General features: G+C 43.3%; 1 protein-coding gene across 1 annotated transcript in view; it reads left to right on the top strand.

The window, feature by feature from the left end:
* LOC145397609 (putative neural-cadherin 2) overlaps positions 1-27,500 on the top strand; it is a 108,274-nt gene that overhangs the window by 51,961 nt on the left and 28,813 nt on the right. The window contains exons 4-6 of the mRNA XM_080270653.1: positions 15,501-15,665; positions 17,160-17,351; positions 22,386-22,563. Of these exons, the coding sequence (XP_080126779.1) occupies positions 15,501-15,665; positions 17,160-17,351; positions 22,386-22,563 (535 nt within the window). The remainder of the gene's footprint in view (positions 1-15,500; positions 15,666-17,159; positions 17,352-22,385; positions 22,564-27,500) is intronic.

Here is a 27,500-nt window from a genome sequence, read left to right as displayed (position 1 = left end):
GTGTTTATTTTTCTATCTCAGTTTATCTATTTGTGTGTCTCTCTTTGTCTCTCTATCTATCTATCTTGTCTGGCTCTATATCTACCTATCTACGTATACGGGAATGAAGAAAACTAATAAGGAAATGAGTAATGTATCGTATGGTATAGGGAAATGAAAAAATAAAATGAATGATGGAACTTCCGATATAAGGAAAATGAAAGAAATGAAGGAAATGAGTAATGAATAACCCACAGCAAGATCCACACAGTCTCCTTAATTCATGATTTACCTCCTTCAAGATGAATGGAGGAGTACCGGGTGTATCAAAAGTTTTAGCCAAGAAAGAGTTAGGCTTCTTGAGTTTGAGAGAAGGAGATGTTTTTTCTGTGTGTTTTTTCTGTATTTTCTTGGTGTTTTTTTCGTCCCTGGTTTTTCTTGATGTTGTGTGTTTGTCTTGTAAGAGTTTGGTGGAAGAAGTGAATTTTTTTTTTTTTGTGGTTCATTTTTACGTGTGTGTGTGTGTGTGTGTGTTTGTGTGTGTGTGTGTGTGTGTGTGTGTGTGTGTGTGTGTGTGTGTGTGTGTGTGTGTGTGTGTGTGTGTGTGTGTGTGTATGTGTGTGAGAGAGAGAGAGAGAGAGAGAGAGAGAGAGATTCAATACCCACACGTGTACCCAAACTTCTCTATTTCATGTACTGTATAAGTATGTAAGAAAATGAGGAGTGTATCTGTGTATCTGTCTGTATCTATCTGTCTGTCTGTTTGTCTGTCTATCTGTCTATCTATTTATCTATCTATAAAACGTCTTTCAAGATGATGGAGTGAAGCATTCAGCCTGTCTGTTTATCTACCTCTTGTTCTATCTATCTGTCTATCTATCTATCTGTATATCTGTCTGTCTGTTTATCTATCTATCTGTCAGTCTGTCTACCTGTCAGTCTGTGTCTGTCTGTTAGTCTGTTTATCCATTTACATACATACATACATATATTCATACATACATAAATACATACACACATACATATACAGTATCTATCTATCTACCTTCCTCCTAAACATGTGTCTATCCATCTACTTACCCGTGAAGACAGGCCGGAAGAAGGGAGCATACGTAATGGAGGCGGAAGGGAGAGTACCTTCTTTTGGGCCAGGGAGGGAAGGGAGGAAGAAAGGAAGGACGAAAAGAAAGAAAGAAGGGCGAAAAGAAGGGAGGAAGGGAGGACGAAAAGTAGGAAGGAAGGGAGGACGAAAAGAAGGAAAGGAGGAAGGAAGGGCGAAAAGAAGGAAGGGAGGAAGGAAGGGCGAAAAGAAGGAAGGTAGGAAGGAAGGACGAAAAGAAGGAAGGGAGGAAGGAAGGACGAAAAGAAGGAAGGAAGGAAGGAAGGGCGAAATGACGGGAGGAAGGAAGGACGAAAAGAAGGAATGGAGGAGGGAAGGACGAAAAGACGGAAGGAAGGGAGGAAGGAAAGAAAGACGAAAAGAAGGGAGAAAGGGAGGACGAAAAGAAGGAAGGGAGGAAGGAAGGACGGAAAGGAGGGAGGGGGAAACAGGGAATGGATGAATGAATGAAGGAAGGAAGAAGGGAAGAAGAGGAGAGAGAAGGAAGAAGAGAAGAAAAAGGGGAACAATAATAATGAAGGAAATTTGAATGAATGAAAGAATGAATGGATGACGAAAGAAAGATAGAAGAGGAAAGAAAGAGAGAAAAAGAGAGTAAAAAAGAGGAAGTATGAAAAGCGTAAACATCCCGAGAGAGAGGAAGAAATTTAACCCCTTCACCACACACAGGTATTACTAACTTTATTTGTGTTTCTGCTGGACGATTTAATATTTGTTAGGATAGACCTGCGTGGTAGTAGTAGTAGTAGTAGTAGTAGTAGTAGTAATGGTGGTGGTGGTGGTGGAAGGAAGGAAGGAAGGAAGGAAGGAAGATTTGTTAAGAGAGCTTCAAATCCACTCATAAGACAACTCACACATTTACTCCATGACATCCAAAGGCCACTCCCAAGCTTATTAATCGTCTGAGGGTAGTAAGAAGGAAAGCTGTAAGACATTGTGGTGCTGGAGGGGTTGACAGAGTGTTCCTAACCCCCCCTCACCAGGAGAAGGGTCCCCAAGCTGAATAAAATCGTCTGGTGGGAGGAGGACAAATGTAAAGGGCTTCATTGCCTTGTTACAGATCCGTATCAGTATTTCCTTCAGACTTTTAGCAGACGATTTTGTGAGGGCTAAGAACTTTCGAAGATTTTTGGCCTTTGGTTCTTCTTTTTCTTATTCTCCTCCTCCTCCTCCTCCTCCTCCTCCTCTTCTTCTTCTTCTTCTTCTTCTTCTTCTTCTTCTTCTTTCTTTTCTCCTCCTCCTCTTCCTCCTCCTCCACCTCCTCCTCCTCCTCTCTCTCTCTCTCTCTCTCTCTCTCTCCCTCCCTCACTCTCTCTCTCTCTCTCTCTCTCTCTCTCTCTCTCTCTCTCTCTCTCTCTCTCTCTCTCTTCTCTCACAAAACTCTGTATTAACGTATATATCTCACTTACACATATCCTGCCATTTCTTCCGTCCAAGTCATGATCTTTTCCATAATCACACGTACTTAAACTAATGTGTTGTGTGAGTCATTAAGCATACCTGGATTAGTAATTCTCACCTGCCTTTCCTTAATTGGTCTAACGCATCTCAGAAACTCATTAGCATCCACAGGTGAGGCAAGGTGAATGATAGGTAATTCTGTCTCCCTATAATCTTGCCAACAGTGAATAAAACGCGTCACTATAATTATACACAGGGCGTCTTGTGTGTGTCAGGGTTTAGGAGGTAATTTTCGAGGTAATTTTGGGCCATAAGTGCATTGAATCTTAATCTTGGTCGTGAAGGAGACTTTGTGGTGCCTCTTCTTTAGCAGTTTGTTTATGTTACACCTTGATTGTGGGGCTTAGATAGATCGATAGAAATATAGATACATACATACATAGATAAAGGTTTGATATGTCTATTTGTCAGTCAGTCAGTATCTATCTGTCTATCTCCCTATCTATGTATCTATCTATCTCTCTATCTATCTGTCTTTCTGTCTGTCTGTCTATTTATCTTTCTGTCTGTCTATAGCTAAACGTCATAATCCTAGAATGGCTAGCCACTAAAAGATCTTCTCCAGATCGCCCTATTTTAAGCTATTAGGCTACCCTCTCCTCACCTCACCATCCTTCGTCGTACATCATCGTGCTCCATCCCTCCACCTCATCGTCGCTCCGTCTCCCCCTCCCTCAGCGTACGCTCTTCTGGTCAGTCTCTCACTCTCCACCATCCAGCACATCCACACCACCAACACCACAAGCCACCACAAACTTCCTCATTTGTCTCTACGTAACTCCACAAATTCTTCCCACAAGACTCATTTCCACATCTTCCTTGTTATTTATTTATTTATTTATTTATTTATTTATTATTTTCTTCTTAGGGATACAACCAAGTTAGTCCCCTACCTGGGTATACAAACGTCCTTCAACTCCCTCCCTATCCCCCAAAAGGAGAATGGTGGACTGCAGGAGAGAGGGAACTTCAGTCTGCAGTCCACTTGGTTCACGTTTCAGATGAGCCTGGGATTGCTACTATTACTACTACTACTACTACTACTTCTTCTTCTTCTTCTTCTTTTTCTTCTTCTACTACTACTACTACTACTACTACTACTACTATTACACACCTACCGTCAGACGATTTTCTTTCGATGACGTGACCCCTGAACTCAACCTCTCAAATAGGATAATAAAAGAAAAACCCGTCTGGCAGCAAACTCTCATCCCTTTTCTGTCCAACTCTCTAATGCAAGAGTTAACCGTTACTCCCAGTCTTTCATTTATGCAACAGGTCAGCTCTGGAACTGTCTCCCTCTGTCTGTATTTCCTGCTGCCTATGATCTCCAGTCTTTCAAACGCAGTGTGTCCAGGCATCTCAAAATGATCGGATCTTGAATTTGGCTCTCTATTGTATTTTGTTTTTCTCTTGGAGGGAACTGTTACTGCGGGCTCATGGCCTTTGGTTCCTTCTTCCTCGCATAAAAAAATAAATAAATAAAAATAGACAGACAGACAGATAGATAGATAGATAGATAGATAGATAGACAGATAGATAGATAGATAGATAGATAGACAGATAGACAGACAGACAGACAGACAGATGGATAAATAGATAGATAGATAGATAGATAGATCAGGGTGCCGCTATAATAAATATGGAGAGCCGTTCATCATTGTGTGTTTATGCATCTTGTTAAACATAAAAATCCTGTACTGGCAAGCTTACTTCTGCAGGCTTAGCACTAAATGCCACTCACTGCCAAACCCTGCCTCTCTCTCCTGCCTACCTCCCCTGCCTAACTCTGCCTAACCCTGCTCTCTTTTTCCCTGCCTTCCCCCGTGCATAACCCTGCTCTCTCTTTTCCTGCCCCCCCCCCCTTACCTAACCCTGCTCTCTCTTTCCCTGCATCCCCCTTGCCTAAACCTGCTCTCTCTTTCCCTGTCTCCTTTGCCTAACCCTGTCTATTTACCTCTCTCCCTGCCTTACCTTACCTCTTCCTGCCTCCCCCTTGCCTTACCCTCTGCTCACCCAGCTCCCTGCCAGCCTCTCTCACCCAATTACAGGCTAATTATCTTCAGCGTAATTACATAGTGGCCTGTGTGTGAAATGCAGGTGTGAGGAGAGGAGCTGGTTAGTGTTTATCATTAGTCATTATCGTTATTTATTTTATCGTTATCAGCGCCTGGTGGTTTAGTGGGTCCAGGCGCCCCAAGTAGTCCTCAGTCTGTTCCTTACTTATTTGTTTTCTTGCTTATTTTCATTTCTTTTTCCTTATTTCCTCTGCTTCTAGTTTTCTCCCTCTACCCTCCCTCTTCACCTATCGCCTCTTTGCTATCTCCTGTTTCCTCCAGTCTCTCCTCCCCTTCCCTCCCTCCAGTATCTCCTCCTTTTCCCTCCCTAAAGTCTCTCCTCCCCTTCCCCCCCTCCAGTCTTTCCTCCCCTTCCCTCCCTCCAGTCTGTCCTCCCCTTCCCTCCCTCCAGTCTGTCCTCCCCTTCCCTCCCTCCAGTCTGTCCTCCCCTTCCCTCCCTCCAGTCTGTCCTCCCCTTCCCTCCCTCCAGTCTCTCCTCCCCTTCCCTCCCTCCAGTCTCTCCTCCCCTTCCCTCCCTCCAGTCTCTCCTCCCCTTCCCTCCCTCCAGTCTCTCCTCCCCTTCCCTCCCTCCAGTCTCTCCTCCCCTTCCCTCCCTCCAGTCTCTCCAATCCTTCCCTCCCTCCAGTCTCTCCTCCCCCTCCCTCCCTCCAGTCTCTCCTTCCCTTCCCTCCCTCCCTCCAGTCTCTCCTTCCCTTCCCTCCCTCTAGTCTCTCCTCCTCCTCCCTCCCTCTAGTCTCTCCTCCCCTTCCCTCCCTCCAGTCTCTTCTCCCCTTCCCTCCCTCCAGTCTCTTCAATCCTTCCCTCCCTCCAGTCTCTCCAACCCGTCCCTCCCTCCAGTCTCTCCAACCCGTCCCTCCCTCCAGTCTCTCCAATCCGTCCCTCCCTCGAGTCTCTCCTCCTCCTCCCTCCCTCCAGTCTCTCCTCCTCCTCCCTCCCTCCAGTCTCTCCAATCCTTCCCTCCCTCCAGTCTCTCCTCCCCTTCCCTCCCTTCAATGTCTCCTCCCCTTCCCTCCCTCCTCCCCTTCTCCCCACTCTGTTCACCGCCATTTTTCCCTCTCCCTTACTTGTTGTCTATTCTTTTATCTTTCATTTTCCCCCCTGTTCCTCCTCTCCCCTTCCCGCTTCCCCCTCTCTCCCTCTTCCCTTCTCCCCTTCTTCTTCTCCCTGTCCTCTCCTCCTTCCCCCTCTCCGTGATTCTTCCTTTTCCTCTCTTTATTTTCACCTCTTCACACTTTATTTTCTTTCATCCTTTCACCCATGCTCCCCCCTCTCTCCCCCCTTTCCTCTCTCCTCCTCTTCCCGCTCTCCCCTCTCTCTCCCTCTCCCCCCCTCCCCCCTTCTCTCCCCCTTTCCCCTCTCTCTCCCCCTTTCTCCCCATTCTCTCTCCTTTCTCTGGTCGCCGCTATTTAAGCCGGAATTATAACGCAGCATCGGGAGGGAGAATTGGAAACTGTACCCCTTTATTTCCGGGTCAAGATACGGCTGGGCAATTAGCAGTAGTGGTGGGGGGGAGGGAGAAAAAGTAGCGAGAGAGAGAGAGAGAGAGAGGGAGAGAGAGAGAGAACAATACAAAACAAAGGGCAACTTTATTTTGCAAAAAGGAAATTATTAGACAAAGGGAAAGTATTGGAGAGAAAGGAAAATTTCTGGAGTAAAGGCAATTTTTTGGAGCAAGGGGAATTTTTTGGAGCAAGAGCAATTTTTTGGAGCAAGGGCAATTTTTTGAGTAAGGGCAATTTTTTGAGTAAGGGCAATTTTTTGAGTAAGGGCAATTTTGGGGGACAAGGGCAATTTTTGGAGCAAGGACATTTTTTTGAAGCAAGGGCAATTTTTTGGAGCAAGGGCAATTTTTTGAGTAGGGCATTTTTTTGGAGGAAGGGCAATTTTGGGGGACAAGGGCATTTTTTGAAGCAAGGGCAATTTTTTGGAGCAAGGGCAATTTTTGGAGAGAAAGAACAATTTTTGGAGAGCATGGGCAATTTTTGGAGGGGAGTTGAGACGAAGAGAGGGGAGGGGGCTGGGAAGAGAGTGAGGGGAGGGTTTTAAAGGCGTGTAGGTTGGCTTGTTAGAGAGAGAGAGAGAGAGAGAGAGAAAGAGAGAGAGAGCGAGAGAGTAATTAACCCCGCCTGAGGTAGGATAATCGCTAATGTCTCCCCCTTTTCTGTAATTCGCTTTTATGTAGTTAAATAATAAATACTCTCTCTCTCTCTCTCTCTCTCTCTCTCTCTCTCTCTCTCTCTCTATCTATTTACCTGTCTCCCTGTCCGTCTGTCTATCTGTCTGTCATTACCTGTCTTTCTGTCTATATCGATGTCCATTAGTCTGTCTGTATCTATCAGCTCGTACGCGTCGTTCTGTCTGTCTGGATGTTAGTTTATCTCTGTCTGTCTGTCTGTCGCTTTGTGCCTTTCTGTCTGTCTGTCTGTCTGTCTGTCTGTCTGTATTGAGGGATTAGAGAATTATATGTTCGGTGCCTCTGCATCTAAATGACGTGTGTGTGTGTGTGTGTGTGTGTGTGTGTGTGTGTGTGTGTGTGTGTGTGTGTGTGTGTGTGTGTGTACGCACTTTAGGAAAGCGAGGAGGAGGGAGGTAAAAACTGAGGAGGAGGAGGAGGAAGAGGAAGAGGAAGAGGAGGAACGGAGGAAGAGAATTATGAAAGAGAAACAGGAGGAAACCAAATTAAGGAAGCAACAGAGGAAGAGGAAGTATATAATTGAGAGCAAGAGGAGGAAGAGGAAGAGGAGATAAGAGGATAGAGGAAGGGAGGGGAAACTGGGAGGTCGTTTAAGTGTTAAAAATAAAATCAAAGACTCTTGTGAGGGTGCGTGTGACAGTGGCAGGATGAGAGAGAGAGGGAGAGAGAGAGAGAGAGAGAGAGAGAGAGAGAGAGAGAGAGACAGACAGACAGACAGACAGACAGACAGAGAGAAGGGGGGAGCGAAGGAAAGGAAATGAAGAAGGTGGTACAGGAAGGGAGAGAGAGAGAGAGAGAGAGAGAGAGAGAGAGAGAGAGGAGGGGGAAGGGGAGAAGCGGGAATGGGAGAGGGATGGGGGAGGTAAGCGAGAAATAAAGAGGGGAGAAGAGTACGAGTAAAGCAGTAGAAGAAGTAAGAGGGAGGGGAGGAAATGGGGATAAGTAAAGAGAGGGTAGGTTAGGAGGCGGGGGGAGAGATGAGGGAAGGGGAGGGGGAGAATGATAGGAGAGAAGGTATGGAGGAGGGGGGAGAGATGAGGGAAGGGGAGGGGGAGAATGATAATGAGAAGCCATGGAGAGGGGTAGTTTGGGGGAGAATTGAGAAAGGAAGAAGGGGGAAGGGTAAGAGAGGGGAGATGAGAGGAAAGGTAGTGAGGGGAAAATAATGCAATAAAAGAAAGAAGGAGGAGGAGGAAAGGGGGGAAGTAAAGAGAGGGGGAGATAAGGAAGAGGGGAGAGAAGGGGAAATAGGGGAGTGAGAAGGGAGGGAAGGTAAGAGAGGGGAGATGGGGGGAAAGGTAGTGAGGGGAAGAAAAAAAAAGCAGTGCCTATAGATGCAGGGAGTAGGAATGAGGGAGGGGAGGAGGAGAGGGGAAAGAGAATAGGTATGGAAATGAAGATAGGGGAGAAGAGGGGAAAAAAAAAGGGAGAGAGAACAAAAGGGGAATACGAGGAGATGAGAGACACAAGGAAGCGGGGAAATTGAAGTGAAGACAGGAAAAATAAAGCCAGAATAGGGAAATAAGCGAAGATAATATTACCAAAAATAGGGAAATAAGGAGGAATAGGAAGAGAAAGAAAAGGGAAGAGGGGAAATTGAAGTAAAGATAGCAAGAAAGATCAGAAAAGGGAAATAAATATAGTAATACAGAGAATAAAGGAATAGGGAAGAAAGAAGAGGAGGAGAAGAAGAGAGTAAGAGATAAAGGAAGAATAGTAGAATTTGAAAAGGGAGGAGAAGAAGAAATGAGAGGAGGGGAGGAATCAGGAGGAGGAGGAGGAGGAATAAGGAGAAGAAGAAGAAGAGAAAGACCTTTTTTCCCTCTTCCTTTTGTGCTGGTTTCCCTGATTCATATTTAATGTCCCGTATACTCTCTCTCTCTCTCTCTCTCTCAGAAAAGGAACGAGAGAGAGAGAGAGAGAGAGAGAGAGGAGCCATTAAAGGAAAGCGTACCTGGAGGGAGGAGAGAGAGAAAAATGGTAAATGGGAGGAAGGGAAGGTGAGAGAGAGAGAGAGAGGAAAATGACAAGCCAGGAGGAAAGAAAGGAAGAATTGAGGAGGGAGGAAAGGAGGAGGAAGGAGAATGAAGAAGGAATAATGAAAAGTAAAAGAGAGAGAGAGACAGACAGACAGACAGACAGACAGACAGACAGATTAAAGAAGGAGGGGAGTGAAATAAAGAGGGGAAAGAAGACAAGGTAAGAGGGGAAAGAAAATAAAGAGAGAGATGAAGAAAAAAAGAAGGGTTGAGGAAGCTCCCTAACACCTTTTCCTAAGCGATTTATTTCGTTTATTACACCCTACCGTCCTCTTCTGTGTCAGCATAATTCCTTCCATTACCGCCATACTCTGCATCAGTAGCGTTTAAAAGGATATTAACTGGTCATATCCAAAAATAAATCGCTACGGAAGAGGTGTTAGGGAGCGCCAGTTGGAATAAAGTGGCACAGTTGTTCCCCTCATGAGACAGTTAACTGTAAACGATAATGTGAGAGAGAGAGAGAGAGAGAGAGAGAGAGAGAGAGAGAGAGAGAGAGAGAGAGAGAGAATAAATGAAGGAGAGAGAAAAGAAGTAAAGAAAATAGAGGAGAAAGAAAAAAAGACAGGCAAAGGAAACGGAAAAAATATTAGGAAAAGAAAAGAAAAATTAAGTGAAAGAGAGAGAGAGAGAGAGAGAGAGAGAGAGAGAGAGAGAGAGAGAGAGAAAAGGAGATAGAGAAGAAAGATAGAAGGAAAAAAAAGGGGAGAGAGGAGAGAGAAATGAGAGGAGGGGAGAAAAGAGAGAGACGTAGGTGAAGAAAAGAAAATGGAGAAGAAAGGAGAGCGATGAGGAAATACAGAAGAAGGGGAATAGAGAGGGGAGAGAGAGAGAGAGAGAGAGAGAGAGGGAAAAGCCTGAGAAATTGAGAGAGAGGAAAGGGGAGACTGTGAGTATGCAAGGTGGAGGGAATATGTAGAATGGAGAGAGAGAGAGAGAGAGAGAGAGAGAGAGAGAGAGAGAGAGAGAGAGAGAGAGAGAGAGAGTTTATACTTCTGAACTCTCTTTTTTAAGGTTGAGGGGGGGGAAATCACTTCTCCGAGTACTCTGCTGTAGTTTCCCCTTCATATTTTGCCTCCCTGATTTCGTTAATGGTTATTGCTTACTCCCTTGGTAAGATCAGAATAGACAGATAGATAGATATATATATAAATAGATATGGATAGATAAAGATAGATAGATGAATATAGATAAACATAGATGCAGGAAGAAAAATGCATAGTTAGGTTTTAAACAATATACTCGTGTGTGTGTGTGTGTGTGTGTGTGTGTGTGTGTGTGTGTGTGTGTGTGTGTGTGTGTGTGTGTGTGTGTGTGTGTGTGTACAAGGGAATGAAGAGTTTGGTACGTTGTGATGGTAAAAGTTATATATATATTTCTTTCTCGTATTTTATTGCGTACTCAAATCCCATCTCTGTTATTTTTACTCTATTTCGTTAATCCATTTTATGAGGGAGCATCTTCAGGAGCGGCTCTGTCCATTTGTCTCTCACTAAGTATTTGTAGGAGCTTAAATCAGTGGATTTTAGCGAGTTTAGCGAAGCCACAGCACACCAACGCCCTCACAGTATACCACACATCACCCTGCCTTAACACACCACACCACACCACACCACACCTTTCCATATCACACCACACCATACCATACCATACCACACCACACCACACCACACCACACCACCACACCACACCACACCACACTACCACACCACACCACACCACACTGTACCACACCACACCACACCACACCACACCACACCACACCACACCTAGGCCATCAACTGAAGGACTGTGAAACTCCCACATCAATCCCTTATCTTCTTTATCTTGGCCCAAAATTGCCATCTCTGCATCTTGAATATTTCGTTACAGCAGTAGATTAGCTCCAGAATATGATGCTAGTCACGAAGAAGTGCTGTGGAAAGTGCGCAAGAGTCGTAGTATTGTCTTTCTGCCACTGTGCTACATGAAATTAGCTACGAAAGGACGAAAATCTGGGCCAAGTTCGAGTGAAAAGAGTATAGTAATTTTAATCTTGGAATTTGTCTTATTGAATTGATGATGATGATGATGGTGATGATGATGATGATGATGATGATGATGGCAATAATGATGATGATGATGTGACAAGTAATTCATTTGTCCCTTTTTCTTCGTAATCATTCTTTCTCATAATCGCTATCATTATCCCGCTGTTCACACCTCATCTCTTCCCTCTATCTCTCTTTCTCTCCCTTTCCTCCCTCCTTCCCTCCTCTCCTTCATTCTTCTTAATCATTCTTCCTCTTTCTAATCTCCATCAGTATCCTGCTCTTCACACCTCATCTCTTCCTTCTATCTCTCCATCTTTCCCGTACCTCCTTCCTTCCTCTCCTTCCCTCCTTTTCCTCCCTCCTTCCCTCACCCTTGACTTCTTCTTTTAATCTCCGTCATTATTCTGCTGTTCACACCTCATCTCTTCCTTTTATCTCTCCGTCTTTCCCTTACCCTTTCCTTCCCTTCTCTTCCTCCCTCCTTCCCTTCTCTTCCTCCCTCCTTCCCTCCTCCCTGACTCGTTAACCTTCCCAGAACAGGTGGTTATTGGCGCGTTACCTTAATGGGGTTCTCAAAATTAACAGGTATCAGGTGTGTAAGAGACGATTCCTCAGATGATAGGTAGAGGAGAGTGAGAGATGTGTCCCAGAGTCCGTGTGTGTGTGTGTGTGTGTGTGTGTGTGTGTGTGTGTGTGTTTTATTCTGGGCATACACTTCATACCCCGTTCCCCAGTAATCCTCCTACATACTATACACCTCCACATGTCACCACGTCGGCGCTAACACCCACCGTCCATACTGAATACATACTAGGGCCGTCTCATACAGGACTGGTGCATTGGTATTAGCGGGGGTATTCTTACAACATGTCGGAGGGTCTTCTGGTTGATCAGTAGAGTCTGCTTTATAAAACTCAAATCCTTACTCTGTTCTTCATGCCACCACTTGGGTTCTAATTGCCCACTTCATTTCTCGAGACTGGGGTACCTTATTAAGTGTGGAGGGGAGTTAAGTAGACATGATAAGACTTTTCTACTACAATTGGTCACTACTAAGCTTGATAAAATCGTCTGGCATTATAAGGAATGAAAGATAATAAGTAGTAAAAAGAGTAGAAAAATCGTCTGTAAGCAGCGAGAGAGAGAGAGAGAGAGAGAGAGAGGTTGTGGAGTAAAAAGGCAGGAGTGGCCGAGTTAATTCAGACACTTAGAAAATTTTTACTTGGTTGACTCGGCTTATTAGTCCACTGACCTGTGTGTGTGTGTGTGTGTGTGTGTGTGTGTGTGTGTGTGTGTGTGTGTGTGTGTGTGAAAGAGAGAGAGAGAGAGATGGTGGGGGGGGATGAGTAGAGTATTGGTTGGGTGGGTGGAGAGGAGTGAACAGGATGGGCGGGTATGCTGGCGGATTATTGAGCAAAGCTGGATGAATACATGTTTTATGAAGAGCAGTAGTGGGGGTGGGAGCAGAGTGCTGTGTGGTGGAGAGGGATGGGGGTGATGGTGGTGGGTGGGAGTGATGGTGGCGACTGATGGGGGTGATGGTGGTGAATGGGGGTGATGATGGTGACTGATGGGGGTGATGGTGATGGGGAGGAGAAAGAGAGATGTAAACCCTTTGAAGATATGGGCATTAAAAATTGTACAGTAGGGACATTGACAGAGAAAATACGTTCTCTAGCACCTTTTCTAGTCCCAGTTTATTTTGTATTTCCCGTGGTTTTGACGGGAAAGCCAACAAAATCTCCCCCGACAATTTTCACGCATTGTTCCGTGTTTTGTATACCGAAGCGTCCCTTTTGTTAACACCTCTTTTGTGAAATAAATGTAACGAGACTTTGATGGCTTGAGCACCATAACATAAATATTTACCCTCGGGTCAGCAGTACAATTACAATATCATTTTTGCTCTTTGTTTCATTGGATAAATTATTGTATATTCGTGGATCATTTGCGACTGTGTTTGTATTAAAGGATAGATTTGCTGTGAATAATTGTTTAGATATGTTAATGTAATGTTACACTCTAAACTGCTTTGGGAATATTGCTTCCTTATTTCCTTCCTTCCTTCCTTCTTTTTCTCCCTTCTTCCTCTTCTCGTTTCCTGTCTCTCCTATTTTCATTCCTTCATCTTTTTCGCTGTTCAAACTCTGTTACTTAATTCATTCACGTATTTCCTTCCTTTTTCATATCTTTTTCCGTCTTCCATCATCCATTCTTTCTTCCTTCCATTTTTTAACCTCCTTCCATCCATCATCTCTCCCTCCCTTCCTTCCTTCCATCCTTCCTTTCAGCGTCCTTCCATCACCCCTCCCTCCTTCCATCTCTCCTTTCCCTTCCTTCCGTCCTTCCTACCTTCCGACCTTCCTACCTTCTTTCCTTCCTTCTTTCCTTCCTTCCTTCCTTCCTTCCTTCCTTCCTTCCTTCCTTCCTTCTTTCCTTCCTGTCTTTGTCTTCCTCCTCCTCCCTCCCCCTCATCTCTTATCTAATCATTTACTTTTATTCGCCTTATCAGCATTAACGACCTCATTAGTGTGAACAGAGAACCCGACGATGTTACTGATAAGGGAGAGAGAGAGAGAGAGAGAGAGAGAGAGAGAGAGATCTTGAAGAATGATACACTGAAATGGAAAACTGAGATATATATATATATATATATATATATATATATATATATATATATATATATATAGAGAGAGAGAGAGAGAGAGAGAGAGAGAGAGAGTTGGAAAGGAATGGAAGGAAGAGGAAGGGATAAAGAAGGGAGGAAGAGGGGAAAGGTGAGGAGGAAGTAAGGTAGAAGTGAGGAAAGTAAGGAAAATGAAACAATGAATGAACGAAAGAAGAAATGAACGAAGGAAAAGATAAAAGACAAGAAAAGGAAAGAAAGGAAGGACTGTACTTGATGGGTGGCTATGAAGGAAGGAAGGAAGGAGGTAGGGAAGAAAAAACGAAGGAAGGAGGGAAAACAGAGAAAAGCAGGAAGGAGGGAGGGAAGAAGAAAAAATGAAGGAAGGGGAGAAAAATAAGTGAATGAAGGAGGAGGAAAATGAAGAGAGGAGGAAGGGAAGGAAAAAGAAGGAAGGAGAGAGGGAACGAAAAATGAAAATAGGAAGGGAAGGAAAAATGAAGGAAGGAGGGAGGAAAGTCAAAATGAAGGAAGGAGGAAGGAGGGAGGGAAGGAAGATGAAGGAAGAAGGAAGACTCATCAGTTTAATCATCTTTCCCTGCCCTTCCCCATGCCTAAGAAAGCCTATTTAAGAACTTGAATTAACCTTTTCATATTCTCTCTCTCTCTCTCTCTCTCTCTCTCTCTCTCTCTCTCTCTCTCTCTCTCAGGGAGGGAGAGAGATAGTAGGTGCTTTATATGTGAACCTGATCTTCCTCCAATTCTGCTCCTCTCTTTAATTCCCTCCCCTCTTCTCTCTCTCTCTCTCTCTCTCTCTCTCTCTCTCTCGTATCTTTCCCTTTTCTCCCCTCCCCTCTCTTCAGCATCCCCCACCCCCTTCCTTCTCTCATTTCTCTTCATTTCCTCTCTTTATCGAATCACCTCCTCTTTTTCTCCATTAATCTTATTTCTCTTTAATTCTTTAATGGACGAGATAATTTTTCCGCTCTTTTCCCCCTATATTTTTCTTTTCTGTATTTTTTTTTCTTTATCTTCTCTATATTCGTTTTCTATATAAATTTTTTGCATTTTTTCAGCATTTTTTTTTGTATTATTCTGTATTCATTTCCCGTATTTTTCTGTATTATTTTTCTATATTCTTTCTCTGTATTCCTTTTCTATATTCTTTTGTCTAGTTAATGGCAAGATTTTTATGCTGTTGTGTGAGGTGTAGGGACGTGTGTGTTTATATTTGTTACACCTCATTACACTCATTTCCATCTCTTCTCTCCAGTTCACTCCACTTCCCTTCCACTTCCCTCAGGTTTCCTCCATTCCACTTTCCTCCTTTCCTTCCACTTCCTAACTTCCCTGCACTTCTCTCCTTTCCTCCACTTCCCTCTTCCTCCTCCACTTTTCTCCCTCCGCCTGCCTGCCACCTCAGTAAGGTAAGTGACTTTGCCAGATAGGAACCAATGACTCTTCCTTTCCTTCTTTCCTCCTCTTCTCTCTCTCTCTCTCTCTCTCTCTCTCTCCATCCAAATTTGTCTACCTGTCTGTCTGTCTGTCTAGCTATCTACCTATCTGTGTCAGTCTGTCTGTCTATTTATCTGTCTGTCTATCCATCCATCCATCCATCCATCCATCCATCCATCCATCCATCTATCCATCCATCTATCCATCCATCCAGCCAGCCAGCCAGCCATCTATCCATCCATCTATCCATCCATCCATCCATCCATCCATCCATCCATCTATCCATCCATCCATCCATCCATCCATCCATTATTCAGTCTATCCATTCATCCACTCATCCATCTATCTATCCATCCATCCATCCATCCATCCACCTATCCATCCATCCATCCATCTTTGTTTATATCCATCCATCCATCAGTCAGTCTATCTATCCATCCATCCATCCATCCACTCATCCATCTCTCTATCTGTCTGTCTGTCTATCTATCTATCTATCTATCTATCTCCACCAGCACGAGGTCAAAGTGGAAGCAGTGTGTGGAGGGTTCAGGAGCGAGGCGGTGGTGGAGGTACGTGTGGTGGATGTGAACGACAACCCTCCTTCCTTCCCATCCACCCTACGTCGCATGCAGCTTACGGAGGGGGACACAAGACATCTCCCAAAGGCGATTACGAAGGTGGGTTTGAAAGGGATTTTCGACCTTAACGCCTCCCCTACATGTTCCGTGTTTAACCGTCCACTCAGATGATGTAGTTTTCTTTTTATTGTTTCTGCTTCCACGGAGTTTGATTTTAATAGCCTTAATTAACCTCTTCATTACGAAATATAATTCATTTGTTGTATAAAATCGGCCCCCCCCCCCCGCGCGCGCACACACACACACACACACACACACACACACACACACACACACACACACACACACACACACACACACACACACACACACACACACACACACACACACACACACACACACACACACACACACACACACACACACACACACACACACACACACACACACACACACACACACACACACACACACACACACACACACACATTCACCAGTTTGAAGAATTAATGTGTTTGGGAAATGAGATCGGGATGATGGTGATGATGATGATGGTAGATAGGTAGACAGATAGATAGATAGATAGGTAGACAGACAGACGGATAGATAGATAGATACGGTAAGGATGTAGAGCTGTAGTATTATCTTCTGCGCTGTGAACTATGACATGAGATTAACACTGGAATATGATGCTAGTCACGAAGAAGTGCTTTGGAGAGAATATCGACCCAGAATACTGTCATATTGTGCCACTGAGTTGAAGATTAATGCTAGAATATGGTACTAGTCACGAAGAAGTGCTACAGAAAAGGATATAGAGCCGATGTAAACAAGAAGAGGCTGTTTATTATTGAGGGTAAAAACAGTTAAAGCGTCACCCCCCCCTCTCTCTCTCTCTCTCTCTCTCTCTCTCTCTCTCTCTCTCTCTCTCTCTCTCTCTCTCTCTCTCTCTCTCTCTCTCTCTCTCTCTCTCTCTCTTCGTTTATCTATCTATCCCTCTATTGTCCATCTCTTTTTTTTGTGGTTTCTGGCTACGTGCATTTAACAGGAAACCAGAGGCAAAATGAAAGTCAGTATGAAATCGTTTTTGATATTCCATTCCCCGAAATGTGTGAAAGTAATTCTATTTTGATTTTGAAATTCGTTGATGTAATATAGAGGCGAGAAGAGGAAAGCAATAAATGATGTCAAAATAACAATGGTCGTCCTTTTGTTACCGTATTTCGAACACCAAACAATATGCTTTTTCACATGCATCGAATATTTAAACATTACCCTCCCTCCCATCCGCCATAAATCAAAACATTGCACTCCTTCCCATCCACCCTAAATCAAAACATTACCCTCCTTTCCATTCACCATAAATCAAAACATAGCCCTCCTTCCCATCCACCAAAAATCAAAACATTACCATCCTTCCTTAGAATCTTAATATCATACTCGTTCCCATCCACAAAACATCATAACATTACCCACCTTCCCATCCACAAAACATCATAACATTACCCACCTTCCCATCCACAAAACATCATAACAATTCCCACCTTCTCATCCACCATAAATCAAAACAATGCCCTCCTTCCCATCTCCCAGGTGTCTGCTACGGATGCTGACAAGGGAGAATTCGGTCGCATCCACTACACGCTCTCTGGCGATGGAGTGTTTGCCGAATCGTCCTCTGCATCGGCTTCTCCACCTTTTTCGTCTTCGCCTTCGTCATCGTCTCCATCATCGCAGAGTTTCTTCTCCATCAATTCGACTACTGGCGAAATCTACCTTATGAGGGTAAGAGAGAGAGAGAGAGAGAGAGAGAGAGAGAGAGATTGTGTGTGTGTGTGTGTGTGTGTGTGTTTCTCACCAGTGACTGACAATTTTACTCCCAATACTCCCACTCCTACTCTCGCTCCTAATACTACCACTCCTTCTCTCGCTCCTAATACTCCCACTCCTGCTCTCGCTCCTAATACTTCCGCTCCCACTCTCGCTCCTAATACACTCCTACTGTCGCTACCTCTACTTCCCTGCTACTATCTGTCCTACTCTCGCTCCTGCTACTTCCCTACAACTAGCCTGTCTGTCCTACTCTCGCATCTAATACTTCCTGATGCCACTCCCACTCTCGCTCCTAATACTCCTCTACTAGTACCACTCCCACTTGCTCCTGATACTCACCCACTACTACCTCTCCTACTCTTGCTCCTAATACTGTCTCTCCTGCACTCCTGCTCTCGCTCCTAATACTCTCTTCCTACCACTGCCATCCCTACTACTATCAGTATTACCACCTCCACATCCATAGCTACAAATATTATCCTTGTCATAGTCGAGTTGATTCTTGTATTTACTGCCACATAATACTCGGTGATATTCCTCAGCTGAGAGTGAGTAATAGGAGTCTGAGGAACCTGATACTACCCACCTACTACTATCCACTTATACTCCTACGCCTCACTTATATTACTACTACCACAACTACCACCACCAATGCAATACCACAGCCCGTAAAGCTATCAAAGCCCTGATATACACGAGCGAGGGCACTCCTGGCTCCATTAACCCCCCCCCTCTCTCTCTCTCTGTATCTATCTACTGTGTGTGTGTGTATGTGTGTGTGTGGCTAATTCTTGAGACGCGCCCGTTACTTATTCTTAGATGCTGTTGAGATGAAGGGAATTCCAGTTTTTATAGTGCATTACTTCCACGATCTCCACCACTCTCACCACCATCTCCATCACTGTCACCATCACCACTACACCAGCAGTCTTCATCACCACCACATCCACATCCTTCTTCACCACCTCATCCACATTCTTCTTTACCACCTCATCCTCATCCATCTTCACCACCTCATCCACATCCTTCTTCACCACCTCATCCCCATTCTTCACCACTTCCTCATCCACATGCTTCTTCACCACTTCCTCATCCACAGTCTTTATCACCACCACAACTCCATCACCTATGGCTCTAACACCACAACAACCACTTTCACCATCGCCACCACCATCACTGCCATCATCACTTCTGCCATGATCATTCTCGCCACTACCACCATCGTCACTTCCACAACCATCACTTCCACCACCACCACCTTCACTTTCACCACCACCACCACCACCTTCACTTTCACCACCACCACCACCACCACCACCAATACTACTTCCGGCAGGTAAAGTCACTATTTCATGCCTTCGGGGGATATCTGGTAGAGTGGTTTGTAGTGAGCACATAATAATAATAATAATAATAATAATAATAATAATAAAATAACCCGGTACCTCGACCATTCTTTTATAAGCAGTGTCAGTTAGAGCAACTATAATAAACTGTATCACTGTAATCACTCAGTAACCTTTTAAATACGATGACCTCTTACTGTATTATATGCTTCCTACTACTACTACTACTACTACTACTACTACTACCACCATCATTACCTTCACCAAAACCACCTACCACCACTTCCAGCTATACTACTGAGCCTGTCACCATCACCATCACTACCTTCACCAAAACCACCTACCATCACATCATCATTATCACCACCATCCCCGCCATCACAATCACCTACCACCACCACTGACCATTATCACCACCACTACCACCATAATTACCACAGACACCATCACCACCACTACTACCATAATTATCACCACCACCACCACAACCATCATCACCACCACCACCACAGTCGCCACCACTATCATCTCATCTCCCAAAGCTCAGTCATGGTGCCATAACTTTCGCTCAGTGTCACTAATTAAAACGGCCTCTCACCCTAATCTTACACTAATTTTGGACCATAATTTGCGGAACATCCGAAAAAAAAATAAAAACGCCAAAAAAAAAAAAAAAACGGGATGTGGGGTAACGCGAGGAAAAAAAAAAACGAGATTGGAGGGTAACTCGAGGAAAAAAAAAAAAAACGAGATTGGAGGGATAACTCGACAAAAATTATTAATCGTGAATGGTAAGTTTTATAAAAGATCGTCCATTTTCGGTCAGATGAGGTTTCTTGTATGCTTAGAAAATTAATTAGGCCATGTTATTTTTTTCATTTTTTCCCCCCCCTTTTTTTTCCTCTTGATAATGCAGCGAAGTGAAATTAATGGATGCATAAATTTGCGAGAGGCGAGCGTATACGTCAGGATTTGGGCTGATGCGACTTATTTTCCTAATTTGTTTGGCTGTAATGATATGCAGGGCCGGCCAATGCGTTTAGTGTGTATTGTGCGCCTGAATTCTCACATACATTTACAGCTGGGTTTATATTTACACTCGCATATGCTGGACAGAATTCAGCCCCATGGAAGGACAGGCATACACATTTACGGGTATACTTGTTCAGATGATATAGTTTTCATTTACACTTACGTATACACACATACTCTCATACATATTCACATACACTCACAGTCACAGTCATACCTATTCACTCATACTCACACAATCATACCCATTCATTCTCGTCAACATCAGCACCCATCTCACATTCATTCATTTTCACTCTCTCCCATTACCATACTCTCACCTTCACACTTACGTCACTCCACGCATGCTTCTTACTCTCCCTCACACACTTTCACTCTCACCTACACCCACACCACACTGACCTTCACGTTCATCCAATCTCCCAGGACACTTACCTTTGTTCTACACTTATACTGTCTCATACACACTCACAGCTACACACATATCGAGACTCTCAAGTACATATTACACACACACACACACACACACACACACACACACACACACACACACACACCGCTCGCTGGTGCAGTGGTAACGTTCCCGCTTGCCATCTGGTAGACGGGAGTTCGCGCCTCGCTCAGGTTGTGAAAAGTTTCACTGACGAAGTGGGTGGTCACTGTCCCCCTTGAGCAAGGGGACGGGTGTGTGCGTGTGTGAAGGTCACAGCCTTGCCCTTAGATCGGACTATATGAGCTCTCAGCTCCCTTCCGGGAGGGTAAAAGCTGACGATCACGACCATCAAGTGATCCTGACCGACCCGGTGAATTACACACACACACACACACACACACACACACACACACACACACACACACACACACACCATTCTCTACACCTACACCCAGATCCAATCCCACAACAATCACACCCACACAAAGTTATACTCCCTCAAACACATATCCACCTACACCCCCTCCCTGCTCAACTCCTCCCTCCTCCCTCCCCGTTTACAATTCCCCCTCCCCCCTGTCCCCCCCTCATCCTCGCGTTCTGATCATGTCTATAATTTTTACCTCATTATCATTCAATATTCGCAACAGTGTGCGCTGCATCTTTTCAGAATAATGTAGATACGTAATTAATTGATGCTGCCGTGTTGGGGGCAGTGACGCATGTATTGGCACTGTTTACATACGATCAGCTGACTGCCTTTGTGTATATGTGAACAGCTGACTCTCATTGTTTACATATAATCACGTGGCTGCCTTTGTGTATATGTGAACAGCTGACTCTCATTGTTTACATATAATCACGTGGCTGCCTTTGTGTATATGTGAACAGCTGACTCTCATTGTTTACATATAATCACGTGGCTGCCTTTGTATATATGTGAACAGCTGATTCTCACTGTTTACGATCAGCTGACTGCCATTGAGTACATGCGATCAACTGACTCTTGATGTTTACATATGACTAAGCAAATAAGTAGAGAGAATAAGATAAAGAAGTACGTAATAATGGCAGTAAATGTTGAAATAAAGACACATGAAAAAGTAGAGAATGATGTAAAGAAATACGTAATAATGGTTTTGAAGGGTTGGAATAAATGGAGGTGGCTAATTTAAAAGGATAGTCAGAGAGTGAGTCAATAACAACGCTTCATGCACCCCCACTGACTCCACCCCTCTGGTTTATGCTCTCTCATGTATCACACTGCCCTCTCCCCACCCTCCATCTCTCCCCCATCCGTTTCCTCTCCCTCCCCCCCCCAGACCTGCCCCTGATCCATTTCCCCCTCTCCCCTTCCCAATCCTTACTTCCATGCTCACTCTCCCCTCCATTCACTCTCCCTCCCTTACCTCCATTTCTATTCTCCCCCTCCATTCCCCTTCCCCTCTCTTCTATTTCCACTCTCCCGCTCCGTCCCATCCCCTCCCTTATTTCCATGTCCATGTCCCTCTCCCTCCCTCTCCCCCTTTACTGTCATTTCCGCCCTTCCCTCCCACCCCCCACTCCTCTCCTCTCTCTCTCTCTCTCTCTTCCATACTATTTTAAAACTTCAGAAATCATATATACTTAGTTGTTTGCTTTGTTCATTGGGGAGGAGGTAGGGGGGGTAACCAAAAAAAAAAAAAAAAAGAATATTGCCAGTACGCTCCCTCCTCCTCTATATTTTTAGGAGGCTTAGTAGTGAGGATAAAGCACTGTGTTTTATATTATTATTATTATTATTGTTATTATTTTTATTATTATTATTATTATTATTATTATTATTATTATTATTGTTATTGTTCTGGCTGTTGTTGTTGTTAATATTATTATCAATTACTATTATTATTATTTATTATTATCATTATTATTATCATTTTTATTATTATTATTATTATTATTATTATTATTGTTGTTGTTGTTGTTCTGGTTGTTGTTATTATGAACCTTAATAATGGGAATAGAGTACTATATCTTATACTACTACTACTACTACTACTGCTACCACCACCACTACTCTACTACTACTACTACTACTATTATGATAATGATGATGTTTGTATATGCGTGCGCGGGCGTGTATTGTTCTTTTTGTGTTTAGTACAGGTTCTCTCACCCTCCCCCCTCCCCCAACAGGCCCTGGAGCGAGACCCCCCTCACGGACGCGGCGTTTGGCAACTGGTGGTCAGGGGGAGCGACGGCCCCCACACGGCGACCACTACACTGATGGTTACGTTGAGGGATGTGAACGACAACCCCCCCACCTTCCCCCAAAGTGTGGTGGAGGCTGCTGTGGCGGAGGATGCGCTGCCAGGTGAGAGAGAGAGAGAGAGAGAGAGAGAGAGAGAGAGAGAGAGAGAGAGAGAGAGAGGGGGGGGTGATTGATGATTGGCGATTTATTTGCGTGTGTGTGTGTGTGTGTGTGTGTGTGTGTGTGTGTGTGTGTGTTGCCTTAGAGATGTAAACGGCTGTCCTCCAACCTCTCCCAAGGGGGTCATTTTAGGTACAGTGTCGAGAGAGAGAGAGAGAGAGAGAGAGAGAGAGAGAGAGAGAGAGAGAGAGAGAGAGAGAGTCTTAAGAATATTAATGCCTTGGTATCACCTAGAATGTATTGCAAGGTGTCTCTCTCACGCTCTGTCTCTGTCTCTCTCTCTCTCTTGGGTCAGCAGTGTAATAGGGCAACTTTGTCTCTTCGGCTAATTAGGTCGTTAAATCGATAAAAGAATGGATGAAAGGAATTAAGGTGGATGGAAGAAACTTGGGTGATTGGAAGGGTGTTGGAGTGAGAGAGAGAATGGCGGAAGAGAATGGAGATGAGATGAGATAGATAGATAGGTAGATAGATAGTTAGGTAGGTAGGTAGGTAGTAAGGTGAGTAACAGATACCTGTGGATGATTAGATAGGTTTTTAGTCAGGTGGAGAGAGAGAGAGAGAGAGAGAGAGAGAGAGAGAGAGAGAGAGGTACCATCAGGGGGTATCTAGTGATGTGCTATTTACAAACCTCCCTACATTTACTGCCACGCCCACACCAGCAGACTGTGCGTCCCTACAACACAAAAGGGATTATTTAGTGAAGCGCTCTATACGAACGACCCTGTAAATCCCGACACACTATCGCAAATCCTCAGTTGACGGGAGAGCATACAACCTGAACATTTGACTAACCCTGTAGCGTAGGTGTGCAAAAGTTTCCACATAATAGTGAATATTGAAGGATGGGGAGGGGGTTACCATGGGCCAGGGTTGGGGGGGCATGGTATATACTCTTTCGAAAAAATAAAAAATAAAAATGTTTATAGACAGTTAACTGGTATAGTACTGAAAATGGCCTCTTCTATAGCGAAATGTGTCAAAAGTATATTCTCTATTAATATACGTCGATAATTATCTTTACTAATACCCAGTACGTCGAAAATTGTCTATTGATATGCTTCTAAAACTCTTTATTAATATACGTCGAAAATGATATGTCTCTGTTAATGTACGTCGAAAAGTGTTTGTCTTAGAATCCATCGAAAATTATCTTTAGTAATATACACCGAAATGATGCCTTTATTAAAATACATCGAAAAAAATGGTGTCTTTATTAAAATACATCGAAAAAAATGATATCTTTATTAATATACACCGAAAAAATGATGTCTTTATTAAAATACATTGAAAAAATGATGTCTTTATTAAAATACATTGAAAAAATGATGTCTTTATTAAAATACATTGAAAAAATGATGTCTTTATTAAAATACATTGAAAAAATGATGTCTTTATTAAAATACATTGAAAAAATGATGTCTTTATTAAAATACATTGAAAAAATGATGTCTTTATTAAAATGCTTAAAAAAAAAAAAATGTTTCTCTTCTTGAAAATCGTCTTTCATAAAATACATCGGAAATTATATTAAAAATCTGTCTAAAATTTAAAGTATTTCCCTAAAAACTATTCATTTTAAAATAAGTAGAAAATTCATCTTAGTTAATATACTAGACATATTTGAAGATTTATTCTGTATTAAAACTATTATCCTTTTACTATAACTTGGCCTAAAATTACCATCTCTCTCCATCCTGCATGCTGAGTTTTAGCAGTAGATTATTACCAGAAGATGGTGCTAGTCACGAAGAAGTGCTATGGAAGGGATGTAGAGACTTAAACTGTCTTTTTCAGCCATTGATCTATGTGAAGTAAGATGCAAAAGGACGAAAATCTGTGCCAGGTTGAGGTGAAAAGAGTATCCTGATATTTTAAAACCCTCACTCTCTCTCTCTCTCTCTCTCTCTCTCTCTCGCTTTCCAATTCAAATGCCCCTAGACCATTTCCTTCTCCCTCTTGCTCTTTTACTGCATTTTCTCTCCCTTATCCCTCCCTTCACTATTCTCTCTCTCTCTCTTTCTCTCTCTCTCTCTCTCTCTCTCTCTCTCTCTCTCTCTCTCTCTGTCGACTTTCCACCAACATAAACAGTTTCTTTGGTGTTTTCGTCATGGCAAAATTCTCGGCGAAATTTGTTGGGGCCGAAATATACGAGGTTGCCGAACTCTCTGTCAAGTTTGTTTACATTTTTTGCGGGAAAAGCGTCACTTTCGGCGAACGATGATGGGTTTGGCTGAATTATTATTATTATTATTATTATTTATTATTAGTATTAGTATTAGTATTTATTATTATTATTATTATTATTATTTTAGCTCTTGTTCTTTTCTTCTTCTTCTTCCTCCTCCTCCTCCTCCTCCTCCTCCTTCTTCTTCTTATTATTATTATTATTTGTTATTATTATTATTATTATTATTATTATTATTATTATTATTTTAGCTCCTGTTCTTTTCTTCGTTCCTTCTTTTTCCTCCTCTCCTATTATAAAGAGAGTTCAGAAGTAAATTTCTCTCTCTCTCTCTCTCTCTCTCTCTCTCTCTCTCTCTCTCTCTCTCTCTCTCCTGTGTGTGTGTGTGTGTGTGCGTGTGTGTGTGCTTCAGTTTGCTGTGTACTCTTTGATAGTCATTTTCGTCTTTCACTTCCTTTGCTAGTATATATCATTTCCACCCTGTGTTAGTGTGAGAGTGATGATGATGATGATGATGATGATGATGGTGAGAACGACAATGATAATGAAAATGATGACAAAGGTAGTGGTGATGATGATGATGATGATGATGATGATGACGACGATGGTAGTGATGTGATGGAAGTGATGGTGGGTAATTAGGGCAGTCTTTATTATCGTTGTTTATATTGCCATGATAATTCTAATTGATTATGACCTTGTTAATGAATGCTGTTATGCACACACACACACACACACACACACACACACACACACACACACACACACACACACACACACACACACACACACACACACACACACACACACACACAGAGTGGGTGTATAGAAGGGTGGGTGGGAGAACGTGTGTGTGTGTGTGTGTGTGTGTGTGTGTGTGTGTGTGTGTGTTTAGCAGGCTTTGTTGGCACTTTGATCCCGACGTTATTAATGATGTGACGGTACCCCCCCCTTCTCTCTCTCTCTCTCTCTCTCTCTCTCTCTCTCTCTCTAACTTTATCCGAAATTGCCATCTCTCCATCTTGAACGCTGGCATGTAACAATAGCTGAACACTATATTTAATACTAGTCACGAAGAAGAGAACTGGAAAGGATGTAGAGATGTAGTATTGTCTTTTTCCGCTACTGAACTGGGTGATATAAGCTGCAGAGGGACGAAAATCCAGGCCAGGTAAAAGTAAAAGGAGTATAGTAGCCGGAGAATAGCCCTAACCCCTTCTATATATGCAGAACATCGTAGGAAAAAGAGTGAGGAAAATTGGTTAAGCGGTCTTGAGTTTCACAGAGTAATTAATATCATGCTGTGTTGATTTTCAGAAGGATGGAACTTGTCTCCTGAACTCTCTCTCTCTCTCTCTCTCTCTCTCTCTCTCTTTTATTTTTTTATTCCAGGATGATCAACCAATGGCACTTAACCTCATTAGTCTTTCATAGCCTTGGGCAGTAAAGGAGGAAAATATTCGTATGCTCAAACACGTACAATTGAGAATGATTAGATGGATGTGTAGTGCGTCCTTGAATGTATAGGATATTTGTATGCTCAGCCCAGCAGAGATGAGAATGATTAGATGGATTTGTAATGGGTCCGTGAATGAAGTGTATTACTGATGCATACCATGAAAAAATTAAAGGAAATATTAAGATGGAATATGCAAAATAAATTGCTTGGGAACAGGTGCAACGAGGCTTCCATACCACCTGGAATACTTCTCTATGCCAGGTAATATCAAGAAGCAGATGAGGGGAATCGGGCGCAGAGAGGAATATACGGGTAATATTCACGTGTAACAATGGCGGCGAGGAAGTGCTTATTACAGAGCACCTCAAGTTTATCGTGACCACACCTGCAGAATTTTTCGTTTCAGAAGAGTGTCGTCCTATAAACTCATGTGAGCTCACGTATTTATTTATTTATTATCTCCGCCAGCGAATTTGGAAGGGGTTATGCGTTCGCTCAAATTTGTCTGTCTTTCTGTCTGTCTTTCTGTGGACAAGATCTTAAAAAGTTGTTGTCGGATCTCAGTGAAATCTGGTGGATAGGTGGACACTGGGTCAAGGAAAAGTGGATCAAGTTTTGAGGTGGATCTGAACCCGAATGCAGGAACAAATAATGAATTTTATTGGCGTCCTCGTTGGTATAACTTTTCCTTGATTGTTGAACGAGGGCAAGCCAAGACCGTAGATTTAATAACCCCGGGAAACTGTGTTGGATGGAGCTTGGTTTGTAAATAAGAAAATATATTGACGTTGGTGGGAGTATGCGTTTTCTGTGCTTTCTGGTTCATTTATTGCCACCGCCCGACCAAATTATAATAAATGAGACAGGGAAGGCGTTATTACTGGGCAGAAGGTTTACTGTGGGCACGAAACACCTCCACACTTCATGAAACACCTCCAACGAAACATATCCCCACACACTTCACGAAACATGTTTCCACACTTCACAAATCATTCATCACTTCACGAATCACATCCACACTTCACGAAACACTTCCAACGAAACCCATCACCTCACGAAACATTCCCCATACTTCACGAAACTCTCCACCACGCTTCCGTCCTGATCATCCACACACACATTGGTCCAGCAACAAATTATAAACAGCGTTCGTCATTCCCAATCGCAGTGTAACTCACAAAGTGCCACACATCAAAAGTATTGGCCTTTATATGCAAAACCTAATTATCACAT

The sequence above is a fragment of the Coenobita brevimanus genome, chromosome 5 (assembly GCF_032717465.1).
Source record: "Coenobita brevimanus isolate Jiangsu-jjx chromosome 5, ASM3271746v2, whole genome shotgun sequence".
NCBI classification, from domain to species: domain Eukaryota; kingdom Metazoa; phylum Arthropoda; class Malacostraca; order Decapoda; family Coenobitidae; genus Coenobita; species Coenobita brevimanus.
This window is presented reverse-complemented; position numbering and strand designations above follow the sequence as displayed.